This window comes from Triturus cristatus, chromosome 2_2, assembly GCF_964204655.1.
Source record: "Triturus cristatus chromosome 2_2, aTriCri1.1, whole genome shotgun sequence".
In the NCBI taxonomy this organism is placed as follows: domain Eukaryota; kingdom Metazoa; phylum Chordata; class Amphibia; order Caudata; family Salamandridae; genus Triturus; species Triturus cristatus.
In genome coordinates this window covers 1,036,640,835-1,036,664,018 of record NC_140582.1, presented here as the reverse complement: position 1 = coordinate 1,036,664,018, position 23,184 = coordinate 1,036,640,835, and the positions used below count along the sequence as shown (strand labels likewise).

The window sequence follows — 23,184 nt, the reverse complement described above, 5'->3', positions numbered from 1 at the left end:
GTTAAGCCTGATTTTGTTTATTCTGCAAGATTTTGGTGGTATAGCCAAGAACAAAGAATAGAGGGACAAAGCAATATCAAACGGAATCTGCCTCCAGGTTTCAAGGCCCAACTTATACCTTACCTTACCCTGTGATTTAATAGGGTTGGACTTAAACAGGACAAGTGCAAGAACTGGCGATATTTTTTCCCTTCTACAAGCGCACTCCCATGCAATCAAACTAACCGCACGAGGCCAAAAAAGGAAGATTGCAAGGACAAGATCTTAGACATCCCCAAGGCAGAGACGTTTCCTGTCTCCAGAGGGGTCTGCTGACCGGAACTACCCATTTCATGTCTACCAAATCCCACCTTTTCTTCCCCTAGGGATCGACTACCAGCCCCCATAACTTCTCATGTGTTGAGGGTCAACCTAATGGAGGATTTGTCTTCACTCTCACTGAGCTCCAGGCTTTTTAGGTGAGTGGTCATTGACAATGGGCATTCCCTAACCAATGGGGTTAAACCTTCCCAGCTGCTCTTCGTGAGCTGATAGGGAATATATGCCCCACACCAAGCCCATCATGTCACCAGACCTAAGCCAATATCCTGCTCTGGGAGCAGTTTTCACACTTCATTAGGGTCAAGCACTAGCAGGGGCAGCTTCTGGCAGACTAATGCAAATTAGCCTCCATGAACTTTAGGCAGGGAAATTGTTTCTTTCTGCAAGTTATATTTTCTAAATATTTAATAAGAATCTAACTTTACCATTGAGTTGGATTTTTAAAAATAACTAAAATAGTGGTTGAACCATTACTCTAGTAAATAGCAACATGAATGTATTATTCTGTGCTCTAGTTTTCCTCATAGGACAGCTAGAGCCTTCTACACTGAAAACCGTTTTTGGAAGTTGGTCACTGTAGGAACATGAGAACATTAACTTTCACCATACCACACTTTTAATTAACATGCACCGTACCTTTTGGGCTGCAATGCCTATAAATGGGTGACTTATTAATATTTAAAAGGAAAGGTTTTTACCCTGTCAAAGGGGTTATTTTGACTGACCAGGCTCTGGAATCAAAATGTAGCAGTCAGGTTATAATGGTAGACATGAAGTCATGCTTTCCTTTGTCACACTAGATGATGTCATAATAAGTTGTGTAGTCCACAGGTGATATTTGAATTACCATGCCATTACTGTGTTTAATATGCCAATTACGAGTTAGCCAATTGTACCATGTTTTAAATGGTTGTGGTCAAACAGTGTCACAGGCCTTGCCTTAAAGTGGCTGACCTGTTTTCTTTATAATCCATAGTCCACAAATAGAGAAAGCAAAGTAATATCTTCTTAGTAAATCATTGTACGAGTCGTTCTTCCTTCGAAAATATACACAGCATGCAATTGATAGCCGGCGCGTTTCGTCCCCCTGGGACTTCTTCAAGGCTTAGCATGCGAATGATGTTTCCCGCATCACAACGCCAGCACGCTTTGGAGCTAACATGCTCCATTTATTGAGTACATCATTGTATCCACACTTGAAAACACAACCTGGAGAACATGCGGGAAACATCATTTGCATGCTAAGCCTTGAAAAAGTCAAAGGGGGACGAAACGCATCGGCTATCAATTGCATGATTTGTTTTTAAGAACAACTTATGAATAAAGAATATATTTTCGATGGAAGAACGACTCGTACAATGATTTACTAAGAGGATATTACTTTGCTTTCTCTATTTGTGGACAATGGATAACAACCTATGTTACTTGTTTATCTAATTGTGAAATTGAGTGCTGAACCACGTTGTGTGTACATGCATCCCCTTGCTGATGTGGTTGAGCACCATGGTGTAAAGATAGTGTCATATGCTGATGATACTCAACATGTCATCACCGTGACGCAGGACAATGGGACCTTCACAGACGGCTTTCGAACCTGCTTGGCTAGCCTGGCCGAATGTAATAAATACAGCTGCCTCAAACTGAATGAAGAGAAAATGTATGTAATAATCGTGGGGAAACTGCCATCCATCTGGTCGGATGCTTTGGGTCCAGTACTAACCCCAAAACCAAAAATAAAGAAACTGGGAATCTGGTTTGACATCTATCTCACTTTTGACAACCAGATATCCAAACTTGCAGGGGAATGTTTTGCCATTCTGAAAATGCTACGCAAGATCATTGGTCTCGTTCCAGGAGCAGCCAGGAAGACTGTAATCCAAGCACTCTTGGTCTCCAGACTCGATTGCTGTAACATGCGCTACCTGAGTGGCACCCAAGGCAGACTAAAGATGCTCCAAATAGTAATAAAACTGCAGACTCCTCCAATATGCATTTGCCTGGAAATAAGCCAAAGCCAGAATAGGCATATAATTCACTACCTTCTTACAAATAAGGTGTCAGTGATTGGCCCCTAAAGGCCTACAGAGTGACTCACCTTTTGATGCAATTATGGTGCATGCAGTGGACCTCCCAGTTAATTGTGCTGTGTAAGCGAGGATTCTGGCCTGGATGATTTTAAGGGGGGTTGTTGGCAGGAAGGGAGTCCACTCACATCTAACCCAACTGAAGTCTGTAGTTCACACCCACTTACGATGGACAGATTGTGGTTTTAAAGCAACCCTTTCTTTGGAAGATCAAGAAAAAAGATTAGTAAGATTGTTTTCTGTATTCTAAAATGTGCAAAAATATAAAATATATTTTTTTTTAAATGTATCAAGAGAAGTATTGCACATTTGAGCCTAGAGGTTTAATTACATGTAGATGTGTGGAGATTGTTTTGTTGGGTTTAAGAAATGCAGTGATGTCTTATCTTGTAATCTCTGTATGAATTAGTGATTGTAAATCAAAGACCCCCTTTGATTTTGGGCAGTATAACATTTTTGCATTATATTTACCTCATATATCCATTTTTGCAGCGTGAATCGTTCTGGATTCACTATGCTGTGCATTATTCCGCCATCTAGTGGTTGGGTCCGGAATTCTAGTCTCTTTTCTCTTTTTTTGTTTGTTTTCGTGGCCCAGGTGGGCGTCGACATACCACCATTTGGTGTCCTTCGTGACGTCGACGCGCTTTCTCCGGAAGCTCCCACCTTTGGTCGCCATCTTCAGATGCTTTTTTCCGCCGTTGGGTCTGGATCGTTGCCGAAGAGTTCCAGAGTTTTGGAAGAGGACTCAAGGAAAATCACAGAAAAATCAACTTTTCAGCTACACCGGACTACAGGTCAGGTAACCGGAGCGACGAGGAAGAAGGCTTACGACCAAAACCTTGATGTTCGACGGAGAATGCGCTCGCAGGGGGCTCCCTGAGCGCGGAGATGAACAAGACACTGTTCAAATTTTGCACCAATTGCCACCACAAGTACGCCCAGAAAGATCGACATCCAGTCTGCAACCTCTGCCTGCTGCTCGACCACAGCAGCGAAGACTGCAACGCGTGTTTGGCGTTTACACCCAAGACCCTCAGAGTAAGGGAGAGGCAGAGAAGGGTGAACCACAGCAAACAGGGGCAGGGGCCACCACCATCGCTCCGAGACTTAGGCCTCTCCAGTGGAGAGGAAGATAACATCGCCGAAGGACCGGAGGACTGCACGGTCGTCGAGGTCCATAAGAAGAGTCGTCGACCCCTAAACACTAGAGCGACACTCGAAAGGGTGACGTTAAAGCCCCGAGCGACACTCGTAGAAGTCCAGCTAAGTCTTCGAAAGAAGCTCTGCCGCCGAAACACTCGACGAAAGCAACAGCTACCAGGAACAGTCAGCCAAGTGGATCCTTCGAAAAGGACTCCCAATCGGAGAAAGCCCTTGAAAAACAAAGATCGTCGAAGGTTGCCCTCGAAAAGGACAACTCGGCGCTGAGGAAAGAAAAGCCGGCAATGTCGTCGACGGCCCCGAAGAGAAGCGCTCCAACCCTCGACGCCGAACATGCCGCCGAGATGGAGAGGAAGAAGAGGAGGCTCGAGGCCGAAATGGCGAGCATCCTGCATTGGAAAAAAGACTTCGACAAGAAGATGAGTCAATACACCATTCTGCCGAAACCCGTGCTCGAAGCTGAAAGGGACGACGAGGACACGGAACCGACGAAACGCCCGAACCAGTCGAGGAACTGGGAGACGAAGACTACTATTTCGAGGGAGAAGGCGACGAAGATCTGCAATCCTACCGGGACTCGACGTCCTCGGAGGCACAAGACATGGAATGGCAAGATCTCAACGCCAAATCGCTGGAAGAAGGGGTAGACACTTACCCTTCAAGGCCCTCGCCACCAGATGATATAGGTGTCTACAACATGGTCGTACAGAAGGCTGCACAGACCTATGGAGTGAAAATGTAGGAGAAGCCCAAGGCATGTTTCCTCCTGGAGACTCTACTTCCTCAACAAGCTAGGAGCCAGTTCCTGCCCAGGCTCCCTAGTGTGCTGGATCAAGGAAGAGAGGCCTTTAAGGAGCCAGCAGTATGCAAAGCTGTGACCCCTAGAACTGAGAAGAAGTACAAACATTCTTCAAAGGACCCTGCATACATCCAAGGGTCAGTGCCAGCTGACTCCATAATTGCAGCTACGGCTAGGAAGAGGGCCAATGTACCCACTAATGCCGGACCACCTCCAGACAAGGAAAGTAGGAGGATGGATCTCACAGGGAGAAAGGTGGAGAGAAATGCAGCTATACATTGGTGCCTCGCAAACTCAACCGCCCTGATCAACAGGCACGCATACCAGCACTGGGATGAAGTGGGGCAGCTGCTAAAGCATCTACCAGACTGGTACCAACAAAGAGCAGCTCACCTGGTAGAAGAAGGGAAGAGCATGGCGAAGACATGCCTAAAATCGTCATTGGATGTTGCAGAAACATCGAGCAGGCTAATGATGATAGGAGTGACCGAGAGAAGACACGCATGGCTCAGAATTTCGGGATTCAATCCAGAGGTGGAAAGCAACATCGTAAATACACCTTTTAATGGAGAGCAGCTGTTTGGCACACCAGTTGACGACAAGTTGACGCAACTCAAGAAGGACAACGAAACAGCAAGGTCCATGGGAGCGTTGCAGTTCACAGGAATGAGAAGAGGCACACCCACGAGAACGCCGGGTGGTAGAGGAGGCAACGTGCCTACCACATCACACCAAACATTCAAGCAAGGCTACCAAGGTAACAACCAAAGCCAGCAACAGCAGGGACAGCAGCAGCAGAACTGGCAGTACCAGCCCCGGGGACAGTCCTTTCGAGGGCACGGAAATGGAGGAGGACAAACACGAAGAGGAGGCCAGCAGTCTCAACCAAGTGACTCCACCATGGAACAGGCCCCCACCCTAGCAACACCTCGGGGTGGGCGGAAAGACATAAAGAAGAACTGCAGCCGAACGTTCAACGACAAGCAGTACCTCGAACACTCAACACCGGTAGGGGGAAGAATAAGAGACTTCATCCAGGAATGGAGGAAGGTCACATCGGATAAATGGATACTAAACATCATACAATACGGATACTGTATAGAGTTAGAAAAACAGCCTCCGAACAGAAAACCAAGAAGCAAGGCACACTCAGCAAAGGAGCTCTCGCTCTTGCCGCTAGAGGCGCAGGAACTCCTCAACAAGGAGGCAATAGAGGTGGTACCGCAAAACCAGAGAAACAAAGGGGTTTACTCAACCTACTTCCTGGTGCCAAAGGTGTACGAAACACTAAGACCTATCCTAGATGTAAGGTTCCTGAACAAATTTATAAGAACTCAGAGGTTCAAGATGACTTCCCTGCAAGAGGTAATACCACAAATACAACAAGGGGACTTCATGGCTACTATAGATTTAAAGGACGCATACTTACACATCCCCATCAACCACAAACACAAGCGCCTGCTAAGGTTTGTGATCAACCAAAGCCACTACCAGTTCACAGTACTGGCATTCGACCTGAAATCCGCACCAAGAGTATTTACAAAATACCTAGCAGCTGTCGCAGCACACCTACAAAGGCAAGGAATACACGTATACCCCTATCTCGACGACTGGCTCGTAAAGGCAAGTTCATACAGACAATGCAAACTACACATCCAGCAGGTCATGCTAACACTGACAAGACTGGGTTTCTCGATCCATTGGGAGAAATTGTCAACAAAACTAGAACAAATCAAGATATTCTTAGGGTAAGAGATCGAAACCATACAGGCCAAAGTGTTCCCCAGCAGGAAGAGAACATTGGCGATACTGAAGGAAACACGTCATTACCGCAAGGGGCCAGTTCTGACAGTGAAGATGGTGAGCAAGCTGATGGGAATGATGGCATCATGCATTCACCTAGTCCAAAACATTAGACTACACATGAGGCCATTCCAGGAATGGATACAGCTGCAATGTTCACAGGCAACTGGGAGCTGGTAAGATCTAGGGGTTGTCACACACGCAGTGCATCAGGAAATAGCGTGGTGGAACAAACAAAACATATCACAGGGTAAGCATTCACACAACCAGCTCCAACAGCGACCATCACGACGGACACCTCCTAGCTGGGGTGGGGTGCGCACATGAACAAGCTCAAGGTGAGGGGGTTATGGTCGCAACAGGATGCGGTCAAGCACATCAATTACCTGGAACTAAAAACAGTGTTCCTAGCCTTAAAAGCATTTCAAAAGGAGCTCTACGGAAACAGGGTGTTGATCCAAACAGACAACACCACGACCATGTTCTCCATCAACAAACAAGGAGGAATACTGTTGGTAGCACTATTGAGGCTAGCACAGGAGATATGGACATGGGCAATTCCACTGAGGATAGACCTACTAGCGATACATCTCCCAGGAAGAAGCTATAGAGAGACAACCAACTGCCTAAAAAATGAAATACAAATGGGGCTAACTAGGCTCCAAAGGATATGAACATAAAGCCAGGGCTGACACTAAGGCAAAATCAAGACATAACTACAAGAGAGAACTTCATTGCAAAATTAGATTTATTTTATTGTGATAATTCAGATATTGAATCAATTTATATAAAAATTCACATAAAGGCTAAATGGATGCGCAATACACAACATATATATGGGTCCCACATAAAACAATTAGAGCAATCAGTCACATCAACATTCATTCATGATTCAAACACACCATCCTAATTCACATTCACTCATCAAATACAGTACATAAACATACACAGTGCCTTGGCGTTGATTTCCTCGTGTTTGTTTGGACTCTACCCCCATCAACCCCTGGGAGAAAACACCAGACCCTATGATATTTTATCTTCCCTGTTTGTTGATCTCCTGATTGATATCTTGTTTTTAAGCACTGTGTATGTTTATGTACTGTATTCGATGAGTGAATGTGAATTAGGATGGTGTGTTTGAATCATGTTCTCTCTTGTAGCTAAGTCCTGGCTTTATGTTCATATCCTTTGGAGCCTAGTTAGGCCCATTTGTGTTTCATTTTTTAGGCAGTTGGTTGTCTCTCTATAGCTTGTTCCTTAATTTTCCCCTGCACCATCTGCCTATTAATCATTTCCAGGGGTCCCCTTCTACCTCAAAAACATCTCCCAGGAAGGACAACGAGGAAGCAGACAGACTCAGCAGGCAGACGTCAGCATTTCAGAAATGGGAGATCAACCAACAGGAATTACAGAAAGTATTCCGGAAGTGGGGTACACTGCAAACAGACCTATTTGCAACACACCAAAATGCAAAATGTCAACACTTCGCATCCAGACCATCGGTCACAAGGGAATGCGCTATGGAAAAGTTGGTCAAAGACATTTGCATATGCTTTTCCCCCGATACCACTGATACACAGGGTACTCAGCAAATGCAGGATCAGCAGCATGTCATTGATTCTAATAGCACCTCAGTGGGCCAGACAGTCATGGTTCTCACAAATAGTGGAGATGGCGCAGGCACCAGCACACAGAACTGACGAGTTCATGGAGAAGCACCTGCGTGCCTGGAGAGGTACCGTAACCTGATAATATTTTGGCAACCTTCTCAGCAACCCTAAATAATTTTGCCTAAGCTCTACTGACGAGGGATAACAATCCCGAAACACGTGTATAGAGATGGCCAGTACAACTATGTATTTAATCGAGACTATCCTGCAAGCATCCAAGCTTGATGAACTGCATTGCCCATGATGCACAGGGGCGACCCGCTGACAAGTGTAAGCAGTGTGATCCCACTTTGGTTTCCTTTAAGAGGCTCCCTCGAGCCGTTCGAACTGACGAGTTCATGGAGAAGCACCTGCGCGCCTGGAGAGGTACCGTAACCTGATAATATTTTGGCAACCTTCTCAGCAACCCCAAATAATTTTGCCTAAGCTCTACTGACGAGGGATAACAATCCCGAAACACGTGTATAGAGATGGCCAGTACAACTATGTATTTAATCGAGACTATCCTGCAAGCATCCAAGCTTGATGAACTGCATTGGCCATGATGCACAGGGGCGACCCGCTGACAAGTGTAAGCAGTGTGATCCCACTTTGGTTTCCTTTAAGAGGCTCCCTCGAGCCGTTCGAACTGACGAGTTCATGGAGAAGCACCTGCGCGCCTGGAGAGGTACCGTACCCTGATAATATTTTGGCAACCTTCTCAGCAACCCCAAATAATTTTGCCTAAGCTCTACTGACGAGGGATAACAATCCTGAAACACGTGTATAGAGATGGCCAGTACAACTATGTATTTAATCGAGACTATCCTGCAAGCATCCAAGCTTGATGAACTGCATTGCCCATGATGCACAGGGGCGACCCGCTGACAAGTGTAAGCAGTGTGATCCCACTTTGGTTTCCTTTAAGAGGCTCCCTCGAGCCGTTCGAACTGACTAGTTCATGGAGAAGCACCTGCGCGCCTGGAGAGGTACCGTAACCTGATAATATTTTGGCAACCTTCTCAGCAACCCCAAATAATTTTGCCTAAGCTCTACTGACGAGGGATAACAATCCCGAAACACGTGTATAGAGATGGCCAGTACAACTATGTATTTAATCGAGACTATCCTGCAAGCATCCAAGCTTGATGAACTGCATTGCCCATGATGCACAGGGGCGACCCGCTGACAAGTGTAAGCAGTGTGATCCCACTTTGGTTTCCTTTAAGAGGCTCCCTCGAGCCGTTCGAACTGACGAGTTCATGGAGAAGCACCTGCGCGCCTGGAGAGGTACCGTAACCTGATAATATTTTGGCAACCTTCTCAGCAACCCCAAATAATTTTGCCTAAGCTCTACTGACGAGGGATAACAATCCCGAAACACGTGTATAGAGATGGCCAGTACAACTATGTATTTAATCGAGACTATCCTGCAAGCATCCAAGCTTGATGAACTGCATTGCCCATGATGCACAGGGGCGACCCGCTGACAAGTGTAAGCAGTGTGATCCCACTTTGGTTTACCAGCACACAGATTCCCAAGACGAAGGGACCTGTTAGCAATGCAGAACGGAAGGGTGCTACACCCAGAGCCAGAGAGCCTCAGCCTGACAGCATGGCTCCTGAGGACCTAGAGTTTGCACACCTCAAACTAACGGCGAGCACAATGGCAGTGCTCAGGGAGCCAAGAAGGCCTACCACAAGGAAATGCTACGTAGCAAAGTGGAAAAGATTCTCAGAATGATGCATTAGAGAGAAACTGCAAAGAAAGATCACAAGGGAGTCAACAGTACTAAAATACTTAACACATCTACTGCAAAGTAAACTCAGCTACACATTCCTAAGGGTACACTTAGCGGCGATTTTGGCTTACAGAAGAGGAGAAACGGGGAAAAGTTTCTTCACCTCACAAGTAGTAAAAAGATTTCTAGAAGGAGCAAAGAGGATTGCACCTCCAACTAGAATGCCACCACCAGCATGGAACCTCAATGTAGTCCTGACCCAATTGATGAAAGCACCATTTGAGCCGATGCACAAGGCTACACTGCACATGCTCACGCTAAAGACGGCCTTCTTAGTGGCTATCACATCACTACGAAGAGTAAGTGAGTTGCAGGCGCTAACACTGCAAGAGCCCTACCTGCAGATTCACAGTGATAGGATCGTGATGAGAACAGTCCCCTACTTCATGCCAAAGGTGGTGTCTCGGTTCCACATCAACCAAACCATCCAAATACCTAGTTTTTTTCAAACACCAACCACAAGCACAGAGAGGGTGCTGCACACAATGGACGCCAGGAGGGAGGTGATGCACTATATAGAGAGGACAAAGGAGTGCAGAAAGACAAAACAAATCTTTGTTTCCTTCGTAAGCAGTTTTTTGGGACGACCAGTTACCAAAAATAACATTGCACGATGGATTGCACAAAGCATACAATTATGCCACAAACAAGCAGGGCAACTGTTACAAGGAGCAGCTCATGCTCACTCGACGAGGAAGAAATGAGCAACAGTTGCGTTTCTGGCCAACACGCCACTTCAAGACATTTGCCAAGCTGCAACATGGTCTTCAGTGCACACGTTCAATAAGCACTACTGTGTGGATATCCAAATAAGCATCGCACGTGGGACAGAAAGTCTTACAACACATATTCAGTAACCAGTGCTCATCTCCCACCCAGCCACCACAATAAGGACAAACCGCTACAAAGTCTATGCACAGCAGAGTGAATCCAGAAAGATTCACGCTGCAAAACGTATTGTTTCTTACCTGTCGGTGTAGTTTTGCAGCTTGAAGACTTTCTGGATTCACTAGCGAACCCACCCTCCTCCACCAGAAAGATGAGACAGGAAGAAAGGGATTAAAAAGACTTTAGAAAATAAGGGGGAAAACAAAAATAACATACGACAAGAAAAAAATAATCCGAAGATGGCGACCAAAGGTGAAAGCTTCCGGAGGAAGCGCGTCGACGTCACAAAGGACGCCAAATGGTGGTATGCCGACGCCCACCTGGGCCACAGAAGAAAAAAAAGAGACTACAATTCCGGACCCAACCACTAGATGGCGGAATAATGCACAGCATAGTGAATCCAGAAAGTCTTCAAGCTGCAAAACTACACCGACAGGTAAGAAACTATACGTTTCCTCTGGTTGGAGAATTTTCTTTTGAAACAATGTGTCGCTCGTGGACAAACTAAAAGATGTCTACACACAAATGTTGGCTGTGAACAAACTATTTCTTTGAGGGCTGTGTGGCATCCATTATCCTACTGTTGTATCTTTGCTCTCCTATGCAAACAGAGACTTTCAGAGTACCATTACCTGCATCTCAAAGAACACCTAGGTATACAAGACAGTGTTTTTTAAATGTAATTGTATAGTCCTAGGTAATGATTTTCTTTATTTATGAACTTCATAGATAATCCAGAATAGGTCTTTATTAATTTTTGGTGGTTTGTGATTCTGGGCAGATTTACTAGTCACCTACAATGGAGCCAGTTGCCTTAAATATGTCTGGTCACCTTGTGACTAAGTTTGAAAAACCTGGTGATGAAGTTAAGTGTATTTTCTTTTTTGGTGACGGTATTTTATTGTAGGTGGTTGTTGCATTTTTTTTCTGTGTGAACTGTACTAGAATCTATGGAATTGCTTGGATAACAACTGTTATAGAGTTGTTGAATAAATCAATAACCTGTTACTCATAATCACACTTGATGCAAAGTTGGACTATTTTCATTCTTACTATTTGGGTTCTGGATTAACACATTATCATGTTATCATTAGCAGACGTAATACACAGCTCTGTATACAGAGTGCCTCTAGGATCGCTATTGAGTTGCTCTGGAAACTTTAATTGTATTTTGGTGAACTCTGTCCATGGCCAGTATCAATGCACTCATTTGGTAGGCAGTGCTACGGTAGAAGAAAAAGATTTTGTTGATGTATTTTTACTAATGACATATTTGAATGTATTGCCTTTATCTCAAATAAATCGTGTCTCAAATTGCCCCACTTAAAGGTTATCCAGTGGGGGTAAATCGTGTCCTCGTGCTAGTCCTGTTAATTCACTAGTAGTTCAGTGGTGCTAACTATGGAGTTTTTATGATTTTTTATGTATTAAACACCAATAGTTCTAGCACATTCATAGGACTTAATTATTTACAGCATACATTTTTGTGTGTGACCATTTGCTGAGGACATTTTTGGGTGTCTAAATATAGTGCCAGTGCCAATAATAAACATTGTGTTTGAGAGATATTTGTTCACAGAAATGTATAATCCACAGTAACAAGGATCTTACCTCTGTGATTGAGAGAAGTCTCTCTACCTGTTTAATTATGCTAATCATACAATTTAGATATACTCACAACACCCATACCAAATGCATTTAAATGGTGTGACTTAACTCCTAGCTTGATTGTTCGCCATCTTGAGTGCTCTCGGTGAGACGGAGAGGTAGCTTTCAGTGATAGAGTCCAATTTGAGAGCACACCTTTAATTTGGACTGGCTTCTAATTGACCCTCCTGATTAGCCCTAATGTTTCACTTCCTCACCAATGCTAACTGACATCTCACACAAACTCCTGCCTTGCAAGACTTGCACCATCATGAGGCCGGCAAGAGACCAGTTTAGTCTACACTCAAGTGTCTACTTGTCATTGAAGTCAGGACTGACTCAGAAATGCACATTGTTCAGTGGTGGTCAAGTGATCTGATGCTATTTTACATTTATTCATTACACAGGCCACGCCTTGTGTGAAGGCTTCTCCAGCCACACCCGTTTGAGGGCCTTGTCACCTTTTTTCATCCCTCTTAAAGCACTGGAATTCTATTTCCCTAGCACCAATGCATGAGTTTTCACATTATTCTTGTAATTATGACTTTTTTTTAATTAACTGGATTCTCTAAACCTCGGTTGAATAAATCTCAGGCGCAGTTTCGCAGTGATCAGAGAGCTTGTTTCCTTTATTGGTTTTGGTGCCACTGAGATTATTATGTTACCATCTGCTAGCTATGTTTTGGGGCAGGGTGGATGGTTATAGAATATATCAGTCCCCTCAAGCTGAAAATCCAATGTCCTTCTTTCAGTACCCTATGCCAGGTAGGGCACGTTGTGGATTACAAGTTTCTACCTGCCATATTTCTATTTTTCAGGTTCAGTATTTGAGCATTTAACGCACACTTCCCCGTTTCTTTTTTCCAGGGGATGACAGAAGTTTGTCAAGCTCCTCTTCCGACACAAGCCACTCCGATGCCAGCCTGGGGAGCAGGTTGACAATCTGGGCCGAGCCGTCTTCAGCGAGCACGTCCCTGGAAAGCCACGGAATGGCGGCCGCCAAGGGCATCCATCTTGGGGAAGAGAAGGCCTATGCGGAAGCCACGCGCCCCTCCAAGCAGCCTCCCAAGCCCGTGCGCTCCAGGCAGCTTCAGGAAATTGGTCGTCAGAGTTCCTCTGACAGCGGAATCGCCACGGGAAGTCACTCTTCGTACTCTGGAAGTTTCTCTTCCTATGCAGGGAGCCTGGACATCTGCCACGGTGAGGAGTTCGGGTCCCTGCTCAGCCTGCCGCTGAACTTGGCTGCAGATCAGAACGTATGTACATGCCAGCACACCGAGACCCCCAGGGCCTCGGACTATCAGGTTCCCAGCTTCAGCAGGCAACATTACGACACACCCCGGAGTTTATTACACCCAGCTGCCAGAGACATTCAGCCCAAGAGTTCAGAGTCTCCATTAACAAAGGACCAGGCCCAGGGCACTGCCAATGCAAAGCGGCTGGTAACACACACGGAAACAAAAGGGCCCCCTGGGCAAAGCCAGGATTGTGGCAGACTGCTGCCGTCAGCACTGCACCTAAGCGCCAGAGACACAAGTGACGACACATATGTGGATTTTGTCCCAAAGTGGTCAGCTGTAAAACCACACGGTCAGGTGTCAGAGGCTAAAAGTAGTGAGCTGGCGCCACCTAGTGGAGTCGCAGCTGACCCCTGTGAAATATGCAGCCCGCAACCTGGGAGTGCAAGAGCTTTCTTTGCAGCCTGTCCCGTCTGTGGTGGACTCAAGGTAAATAAATACTTAACGTCGCGCAGATGCTAAAAGAGTCTGATATTTTGTTACTGTACTGTGCTTTAAAGTGATCATTCAAAGTGATATTTTGGCCAATAAGTAAAAGTTTTGTAGTGCTATCTTGTGGATTAAATGTATTAAACAACATGTACATCGTCAGAACAGAATTATACTTCTATATTTAGACATAATATTGTTTGGATTTAAACACCAGCGTGTGGAAAACGAAATATAATAATCGTGCAAACCATGATTTTGAAAACCCTTCACTTTGAGTGATTATCCTGTTGTCTCGATAATCAAGACCATACATGAAATCTGATGTTCCCTGTTTTATTTGATACAGTGCCTGATAAAGGAATAATACATATTAAAGCGCTTTAACGAAATGATATGTTAATGACTATTCTATAGAAAAAGATCTACGTGCATAACTTCTGCAATCTTGTTATGTTCCATCTTTGCATCCAACTTCTGCTGCATTGCTTTGGAAAACACGCAGGGAACATGCATCCGGGTGATTTGAAGGTTATATTTTCTATTGCTGTTCTGCTTACCATTAGCAGCAGCCTCCTCTCAAAGGCACATCTCTTCTAGGACAGCAATACTTTGTCACCAGGTCACACTCTCTACAGAATATATTGCTTTAGCTGGAACATGGAATGGAACAACAAAGCATACCACGTTCTTTCCCCGGAAACTCTGGCCTCTGTGTGAACATTATTTTTTTATGGCTTTTTTTTTTTTTAAATGCCTATTTTATTTCGCACACAGGGCTCGAAAGAGGGAGAACTGGAGAAGAAACAGGCATCACTAAAAATGGGAATAAATGGGTTTCTGCTTCTTCTTGAATGGGGGTTGATTTTGCTTCATTTGTCATGTCCAGTGGGAGGATGTTCTTCCACGCGAGGGACAGCCACCCAGAAATGTCTGTCTCCTTGATTTAAAAGTATGAGGGAGCCGAGCCTTCCATGCGTTTGTACGCGAGCAGAGTGTGCGGGGAAGCAGAGATAGACTGCGCCTAGTTGAGGAGCATCACTAATGCTCCTTCTTTCAGCTTTCAAGAGTAAGTTATTAATAAGTAACCTCTGGTTTTTGTGTAGTGGAGATTTGTTGAATGTTTTCTGTACCCTCATATGTAACATGCATGGTTGTGTTTGGGAATGCAAGAAGGGGTATCTTCTTCCTTGGATATTTTGGTTCCAAGAACGCCCATGAAATATGATGTATTCAATTGAGTCTAGGGCAATCAGGCCTCCCTGTGTCCCTTTGTTGTTGGCAAGTTTTTATGATTCCTCCATGGCTCAGAAAGAGCCCTCCCTCTCTTCTGACCAACGTGCCCATTCCCCACACACTGCTTCATGCAGGGTATATTTCGGTGATGTATACACAGAATAAATAGCCCAGCTGGAACAAACCAGATTCCTGGGTGCAAGTGCAGGGGAAAGTTGTAACTTGGCTTCCCTTCTGGATGTCCCAGCCAAGAATTTTAGAGAAAGCAGCATCACTGATTGGGAACTGGGCATCAGTCTAGCGTCCCAAAACGAAATAATTACTTGATTTTCAGGTCCAGGACATAACTATGTTCTTGACCCTCTCTTCACTGGCGTGGACCTATCTCTTGCCAACTGGGATCAAGCATAGACAACGTTTTGACTTTGACAGTATAGGCTGCCAACCACACTATCTTTCAGGACTATGGTGCGGCTTGATGAGCAAGAACAAGCTACCGTTTAATAGTGGATCCAGTTGTCCAACTGAAAGACTTTACATCCGATAGTACAAGTTAGCTAACAGCAAGTTATGACTTATTTCATTGGCTTGCTCTTCCCTATATCAGAGCAAGATAATTATAATTTTACCCATGGGAGTCTCATCGCCAACTGCATTCCAAATCCTGCTTAGCATTGCCTTTCTCACTTGGCAGAGGCCTGGAGGATGTTCCCTTACTGGTGGGCTGGGAGGATATCTCTAGTTCCAAACACTTGAGCCTTTCACGGGCACAAAAAGTGCTGCAATGCAACACAAACTGACTCATGGTATTTACTATCCAGTACAAAGGTGTTTTGTGCTGGTAAGGTTTCCTTTTCTCAGCATAACAATGTTTCTAGCTGATTTGTATCAAGTGAATGTCAGTCAGTGGGTGTATCAGTGCAAACACGGCTTCGTCACAAAGCCAGATCTGCTTAGAAAGGCAGACTGGGCTTTACGCCAAGAAGTAATACCTACTCAAGGCAGGCATAAACAAGGGACATTATATTTTTTCTCAAAGAAAATTATGCACTGCATGCGTGCTGCAGTGTACTACACACATCCAATGTATGGGATTCTTCTGATTTTGTCTAGACCTATGAATTTTTAATGGAACTGTGTGATTCAAGTACAAATCCTGCTCTATACACTGCACGCCCGCCCCTGCAGCATGACACAAAGTTGTGTGTAACGCTAGGCAGTCTTGTTACCAGCTCTGTGCTCAGCCCGCCCATGCAGCATGACACAAAGTTGTGTGTAACGCTAGGCAGTCTTGTTACCAGCTCTGTGCTGATTTCCCTCTTGCCCAACACAGAACAGCAAACTTGGTTGTTGCGCTTAATTGCGTGAAAAGTTAGTAAATTTGGACCGAAGACTTCTTTGGCCCATTTGATTGCTGCAAGTTACTTTGAGACAAAACTGTGGACCCTGTTCAAAAGTGAGCAAAGAACTAAGTGGGAGGCCTTAAATGAAATGCTTTTCTCAGTGACCACAGAGTGTTGGATGTTTAAAGCTAGATGGATAGTCAAAAATCTGAACGTTTGAGAGAATCCAGAGTGGGAGGCGTAGAAGTGTCTTTTCTCTTCTCTCGATCCTGCTTTTTTTCGTGTGGCACAAGAGGACGACTGGGAAGATTACTTTTTTTTAGTAAAATATACTAAAACACCCACTGTGAACAATAATAAAAACTTACAATCACAAAAATAACTTCAAACACTCATGCACAAAAAACATCTGAAATAAATGTTTAAGATAAAATATTTCTACAAATGTGCAAGATTGTAGCGGTCAAACTCCCAAATGTAATCTGCAACTAGAAGACAAGTAAACAACAAAAGCATCCAGCTAAAACATGATAAGAAACAAGTGGTATGACCCTTGGATCAATGTGACAAGAACAGGCCAACACGAATTTTCAATGCCAAGAGATCTGGCCTATATTTGAAAGTGTCTGAAGTCAATGGAGAGTTCAGGCACCCAATAACCCTTCATATATGCACTCTGTCACCTTTGTACTCATGTATCCATTCACATACCAACGGATTCGTTTTTGCATTCACCCACTAAGCCATCCACAATAAAAACCGAACACACTCAAATTGAACAAGCATATGCAATCTGAATTAAAAGAATAAAAGCAGAAAAAAAGACTAAATGCTGCGACAGAAACTAGGTGGGCAAGCGCTTGTAATAAAAATAAGTGCAAAATTAAGCATAGCATTGAGCGGCCATCTTGGAATGTTGTTGGACATTGTGTATCATAGTTTTAAAGTTCCAAAATAGCAGCCGTGTATACAAACAACGTGTTGGACATCTTGGGATGGTAAAACACTGATACACTATGCACAGTTCCATTCCAGATGTCCAGCAAGTAAACTTTACACGTTGCCGTCATATTGGAATAATAGTATTCACTGAGGTACTGCCCCATACTCTATCTGAGATGACAACTGCTATGGTAAGGGCTGAGACTGGTGGCATGGTCCCTGCCTCGGGGTAAGTCTCCCTAGGCCAATCCAAGAACACGCTGGTCCTCCCCAAACAGCTTAAACGAAGCCCATAGTCTCTGCAAATTATGATTTTTCGGCATGCCCTTGTATTGATGTATGTATGTACAAGCCAAGTTGAGTGGGCCCGCCGCTGTAAATGGCTAGTGAAGGATATTGTGATCCATGGTCATGTACAAACTGGGAGTGAGGTAATAGCGGCGAGTAAGGGAAAGGAAAAGGTGAAAGTGTCTAGATGTAGTGATCTTTCAAGAGGTGGGTCAGTTCTTTCTGAAGACTTCAGTCTTCCATTTGTCAGTGTAGGCAGGGGTATGATTGGCTTCATATATGATGCAGCCAGTCTTGATGGTGGGGGTGAGCAAGGGGAGCCTGGTGAGTTCCATCAGGATAGGGGAGGAGTTATGACATTTCTTCAGGCCCTTCATAACGGTGTGTAGCAGCATTTAGCATGTTTTTCAGAGGGCTCAGTGTAGAGTCTGCGGGGCGCGAGTAAGGCATCACCTCCGTTCTTTTTATACTGGCAGCACGTTGTCCCACCCAACTCCTAATTTAGATGGTGTTGCTTTAATTTTCATTATACACGCATAAAACGAGTTCGAAGGTGGCCCACTGTAAACCTTCGATTTGAGAACAGTATTCTTTCTGTTTTTTAACAAATACATCACACAATTGATCTCGGAATTATATCAGGACGATCCAATCGAAGCAAAGCATTACTACCTGGGGAAAGGAATGACATGTTATGAAAGGACTTCTTGGAACTAGCCTGTCTTGCCCTCTTCTGCCACTGGCGCTGCTGCCCTGAAAGACGTGAGTACCCGTTCGATGTTCATCTGCTGCTGTGCTGGGATCACTGAAAAGAGGAAATGGCAGGCCGTAAGGGAACAATGATTGTGCTATTAATGTGCATCCTATCTCAGGCCTGCTGGGACCTCAAGCAGCTTTCTAGGAATAATTTACAGCGCCAAGCAATTTTTGCGTTCTAGAAAATCTGTGCTTTAGTGACGGACGTGGCAAGGAATCGCGATGCTAAATTAGTTGCCCTGGCAGTTTGTTCGGGCAGCTGATACAAAGAGCCACCTAGATTATTCCACTGAACGCGGAAAGCATTTTAAGAACTTTTTAGTCAGGTAGAGAAAATCAGATGCAAAATGTTCTTTCTCAGAAAGCTTTTGTCACCCTCTTAAAAGCAATCTTTGCTGAAAGGGAAGAACAAGCTGTGACTAAGGTGCGGGTCTTCAGAGACGACTGATGCTAATTCTGGTCTAACCACCCACCGTTTCCATCCTATAAAAGGTACGCCTAGGTATATAACTAGTACTGACAAGGGTGGCATGATATCGACATTAAGCGCCCTATGCATTCTATCCAACGGAATATGTCAGGATAGCCTGTTTTCAGTACTGCTGCTCACTTTTTAAAAAATATTTCGGGCTAATTTGACTATGAAAAATCTATTGTCTGGCCATGCTGCAGTGAGTAGTAACACAACTTATTTGCATTGTTTCGAAGCTGCAGAATTGTGACGGTGGGCTCTATTCAAAAACAAATTATTATTATAATTTTGATGTATGGCTTCCATTGGAAACCTGTAGCGTGAATAACAAGATTCACTGCTGTGACGTACCAGCAGTGGGCGGAAAACATTGTTTCCCACTGTTGTTACGTCATTAAGGAAATCCAGGCCGCTCTGATGGGCTCTCAGAGATTGTCTTTACAGCACTGGAGACCAGATAGGACAGCTTCAGGTGAGGAGGGATGGCACGGGGGCAACAGGGGCAGGTTGCAGAAACCAGGGTTTTTAAAATAAGATTTTGGTGACGAGACCATGTTATGTATGCTTCCCCCATTAATACTTTGGCCTTGCGTAGATGTTGCAAGCAGGGGTAGATGATTTGGGTGGGCCATACATAACATAAAATTATAGATGGGTAAATAGTGCATAAAGTGGATGTTTTCCACTCTGATATTCTAGTTAACATCATAGACAGCTCAAGCTTTGCTTTTATTGTATATTCGAGGTTACTCCGAACCCATGACTGAAAAACATTTCCTTTACCCATCTGTAACTGTCTATTGATTTTAGTTTTTGCTGACTCTTTAAATGATACCGTTTGGGTAATTTCTTACCAGTTTTAACATATACCTGCCATTATCCCAGTTAACCGGACAGCTGCAGCAGTGTGCGCCTGGCGTGAAACTGTATTTATTCGCTCCATACATCACATTCAGATCACAGTGGTAGGTCTTGTTTCTAGTGATAAAAATGCAATTGCCTTTCCTCGTGCAGGCATGACTCCACTCCTGCCCACTGTGAGAATGAGGTTTATAGTGGTATAACTCAGACTTGTAGCTTTCTGCTACATTTGTGCATCATTCATGTGTCAAATATTACACAATATGTCCCTACATGCCCACAGAAATAATGCTAAAGACAGCTTTCTCCGTAGTAGCATGTAAACCCCGGAGCATCCTCTGTCATGTACGTGAGCTACCTCACTTTCTAACAATGGCTGAAACGCTTTCTGTACCACAAGCTGTCATTTTGTTCTGGACTCCCAGCACAGGCAGGACGATCATGTAACATGGCATTATCCCTGTTGTTGTTGGCTTTCGAATTGGCTTTAAACAAGATTCTGCTTCTGCTTGGGGCACTGGCTTTAATGAACAGAATCACTTGAAGCGTCCTGAGGACACAATTTATTCCTTTTGAGTGGTATTTGTTGTAATTTACATTGTGCTTATTTGAGTGTGTGTCTCTTTATTTGTAGCATGCGCTGTGTTTACTTTCAGGTATTGTTCTATGTTCTAAGGTAGAAATAATGATGTAGGGTTCCAGTGAAAGACTCAGTTGTTGTAGGAGTCTGGAGCTGGGAGGAAGTCTGCCGTGCTGCTTCAATTAAAGCCTTTTAAGCCGACATTCATGCTTGTTGAATTTAATATTGGCGACGAGTTAAAGTCTCTCCAGTCAGAGAAGGCACGGGAACGGAGAGCAGAAGAATCCACGAAGGAATTGTGAAATAAAAAAAATAAAAAAATAAAAATAAAAAAAGAAGATAGCGTATTACAAGACGCAAGTAACATCGTTCTGGAGGGGGAGCGATCGGAAGGAAGAAGATTTACTGTGGAGAGATTCGCGAGGGAAGAGGCGAAACCACAAGAATAAATACATTCAATTTAAAAAAATACATCTTGGTAACGTACCTCAAGAAGGAGAGAACGCTCGGGAGGAACGTTCGGCGTATCCAAGCACCGAGGAGGCGAGTGGAAGAGACGAGTACGTGTGGGAGCGCGTTTCAACAACGTCAGTACGTGAACGCATGGTGACGCGTGGAACGTGTTGACAGAGCGTTGCTAGGTTACGGGAAGAGAGAGGAAGTGCTATGCACATGCGCACATTGTGTACAGAAACGCGAACAGGAAAACAATCGTGCTGCTGCAGTGAAGCGATAGTTGTGTTGGTTCACGGTGTGAGCTGTGCGCGGAAATCTTTTATGAGGGAAAGGAAGGAAGAGTACAAGGTGGGAATTCTTCCAATTCGTCCAATGCTCAAATGTCAAATTTTTTTTTGGGGCCAATGTTAACTGTGGTCGTTCATTTCAGATTGTAACCAGAGTATGTAAGACGTTCGACTGGTCTTATTTCAAGAAAGTATATTGCAGAAATCAAAAGAGTAAAGATAATAATTTCTTTTATTACGCTCCACCTATTTTCAATTTTGTAAGGCCAGTGGTAGCAGTTATTAATTGTTTTTTTGGTGTCAGTCATCTTTAAAAAATTTCAAGTGTTGTTAGGAAAATGCAGTTCGACCCTCCTGCAAAGTTTCTACAAAGTAAGGGAGATCCACCCCTACCTTGGTCAAGGAGGAAAGAAGAGTTTTTGACTTACATGAAGGCAATTGATGGAGAACGGATGGGGGCAGAGAGGAAAAAAAGCATCCTACTACATTGCTTAGGATCGGAAGGTCAAGACATTTTTAGAGCTCTTCCACAAATTACCGCACAAGTGGGGGAAGAGAATTTGAATGTGTACAATGAGGCTTTACAGAGACTAGAAAAACGCTTCAAGCCAACGAGTATTGCTTTGAACAGGTTCGTTCAAGTTCTATACTAGGGCGCAAAAGGAGGAGGAATCCTTTGATGACTTTTTAACGTCTCTAAGATCCTTATGTGTACATTGCAAATTTGGGGCTATGGCAGATGAAATGATTAGGGATCAGATCATCGTGCATGTAAAGAACAAGAAAGTGCAAGAAAATTTGTGGGTGATGGGAGATCCTAGTTTGACAGAAGCAATAGCTAATGCGAAGGCAGTGGAACAATCTGAAAGTTGGATGCAAACTATTAGGCAAAGTACTAAGAAGGGTGAATGTGTGGAAGAAGTGTGTGCTTTAAAAAATAATTCTGGGAGCAATACGCAGTCTAAAAAGGACGGAATGGAAATGGTGCAAAAGAGAGTTGTAAATAATAGATACAATAGTGGGAGTCCATTTAGAAGTAATGTGAACATGGGAGGACAAAATATGTGTTTCAGATGTGGGAGTAGGTCACATTTTGCATCATTTGCAGGTTGTCCGGCTATTAATAGACAGTGTAGGAAGTGTGGAAGAATGGGTCATTTTAGTACAGTTTACAGGGAGATAAGGCGAAATAGCGCTTCAACATCTGCGTCTGGTTCTATCTCGACCATTAGCGGTACAGATATAGTGCATAGTGAGGAAGGTAAAGAAGAGACTGGTGTTAACAATGAATGTGAAAGAGGATTTGTTGTTTCCATCGTTAATAAGGGTTCAGTAGGAGAGAAGGAAATGCGTTTGGAGGCTCCAAAATGTATAGTAGAGGTTTTGGGTGTTGAGCTTCACCTTATGGCCGATTCTGGTTCGCCATGGACTATCATTTCGAAAGATTACTTCTTGGAAAAATTGAGAGATGTATGCTTTGGAAAAGTTCTAAATGAAAGCGATGTTTGTGCTGAAAGTTTTGATGGCACAAGGATTGATATGGAAGGGTATTTAAAAGTTTCTTTACAGTTCAAGAGCAGAGTTGCAGAGGTCAAGTTATACATCGCTGTGAAGGGTGTAAATGTGTTAGGATGGCGTGACCAGTGGAAGTTAGGCATAATGTTAAACCCACGAGCTGTGGATCCTGTCATGTTAGGGGACAAATGTGAAATAGGGAACATTGCTGTTTTGGACCCAAATGTCAGAGTGGGAAATTTGGTAAACAAATTTAAGAAGGTGTTCTGTGAAAATGTAGGAAGATTTAAAGATTTCGAACACAAGATCATTCTAAAACCCAATGCACGTCCAGTGGTACAAAAGTTAAGAGGGGTACCCATTAATGTGAGAGAAGAGCTTAGGGAAATGTTGAAACAACTTACGGATGAGGGCATTATTGAAGAAATCGAATCTTCGGAATGGGTTTCACCCATTGTTTTAGTACGCAAAGCTGATAAAAATTTGAGGGTATGTGTTGATCTCAGATTGCTTAATTCTAACATAGTGCTTGATTGCCATCCTCTTCCAAACATAAACGAGATG

At 44.0% G+C, this 23,184-nt stretch overlaps 1 protein-coding gene across 2 annotated transcripts in view; it reads left to right on the top strand.

Annotated features, from left to right (window-relative positions):
* Positions 1-23,184, top strand: part of DOK7 (docking protein 7) — a 463,238-nt gene that overhangs the window by 267,297 nt on the left and 172,757 nt on the right. For both annotated transcript variants that reach the window (XM_085642491.1, XM_085642490.1), the window contains exon 7: positions 13,025-13,884. In XM_085642491.1, the coding sequence (XP_085498617.1) occupies positions 13,025-13,884 (860 nt within the window). The remainder of the gene's footprint in view (positions 1-13,024; positions 13,885-23,184) is intronic.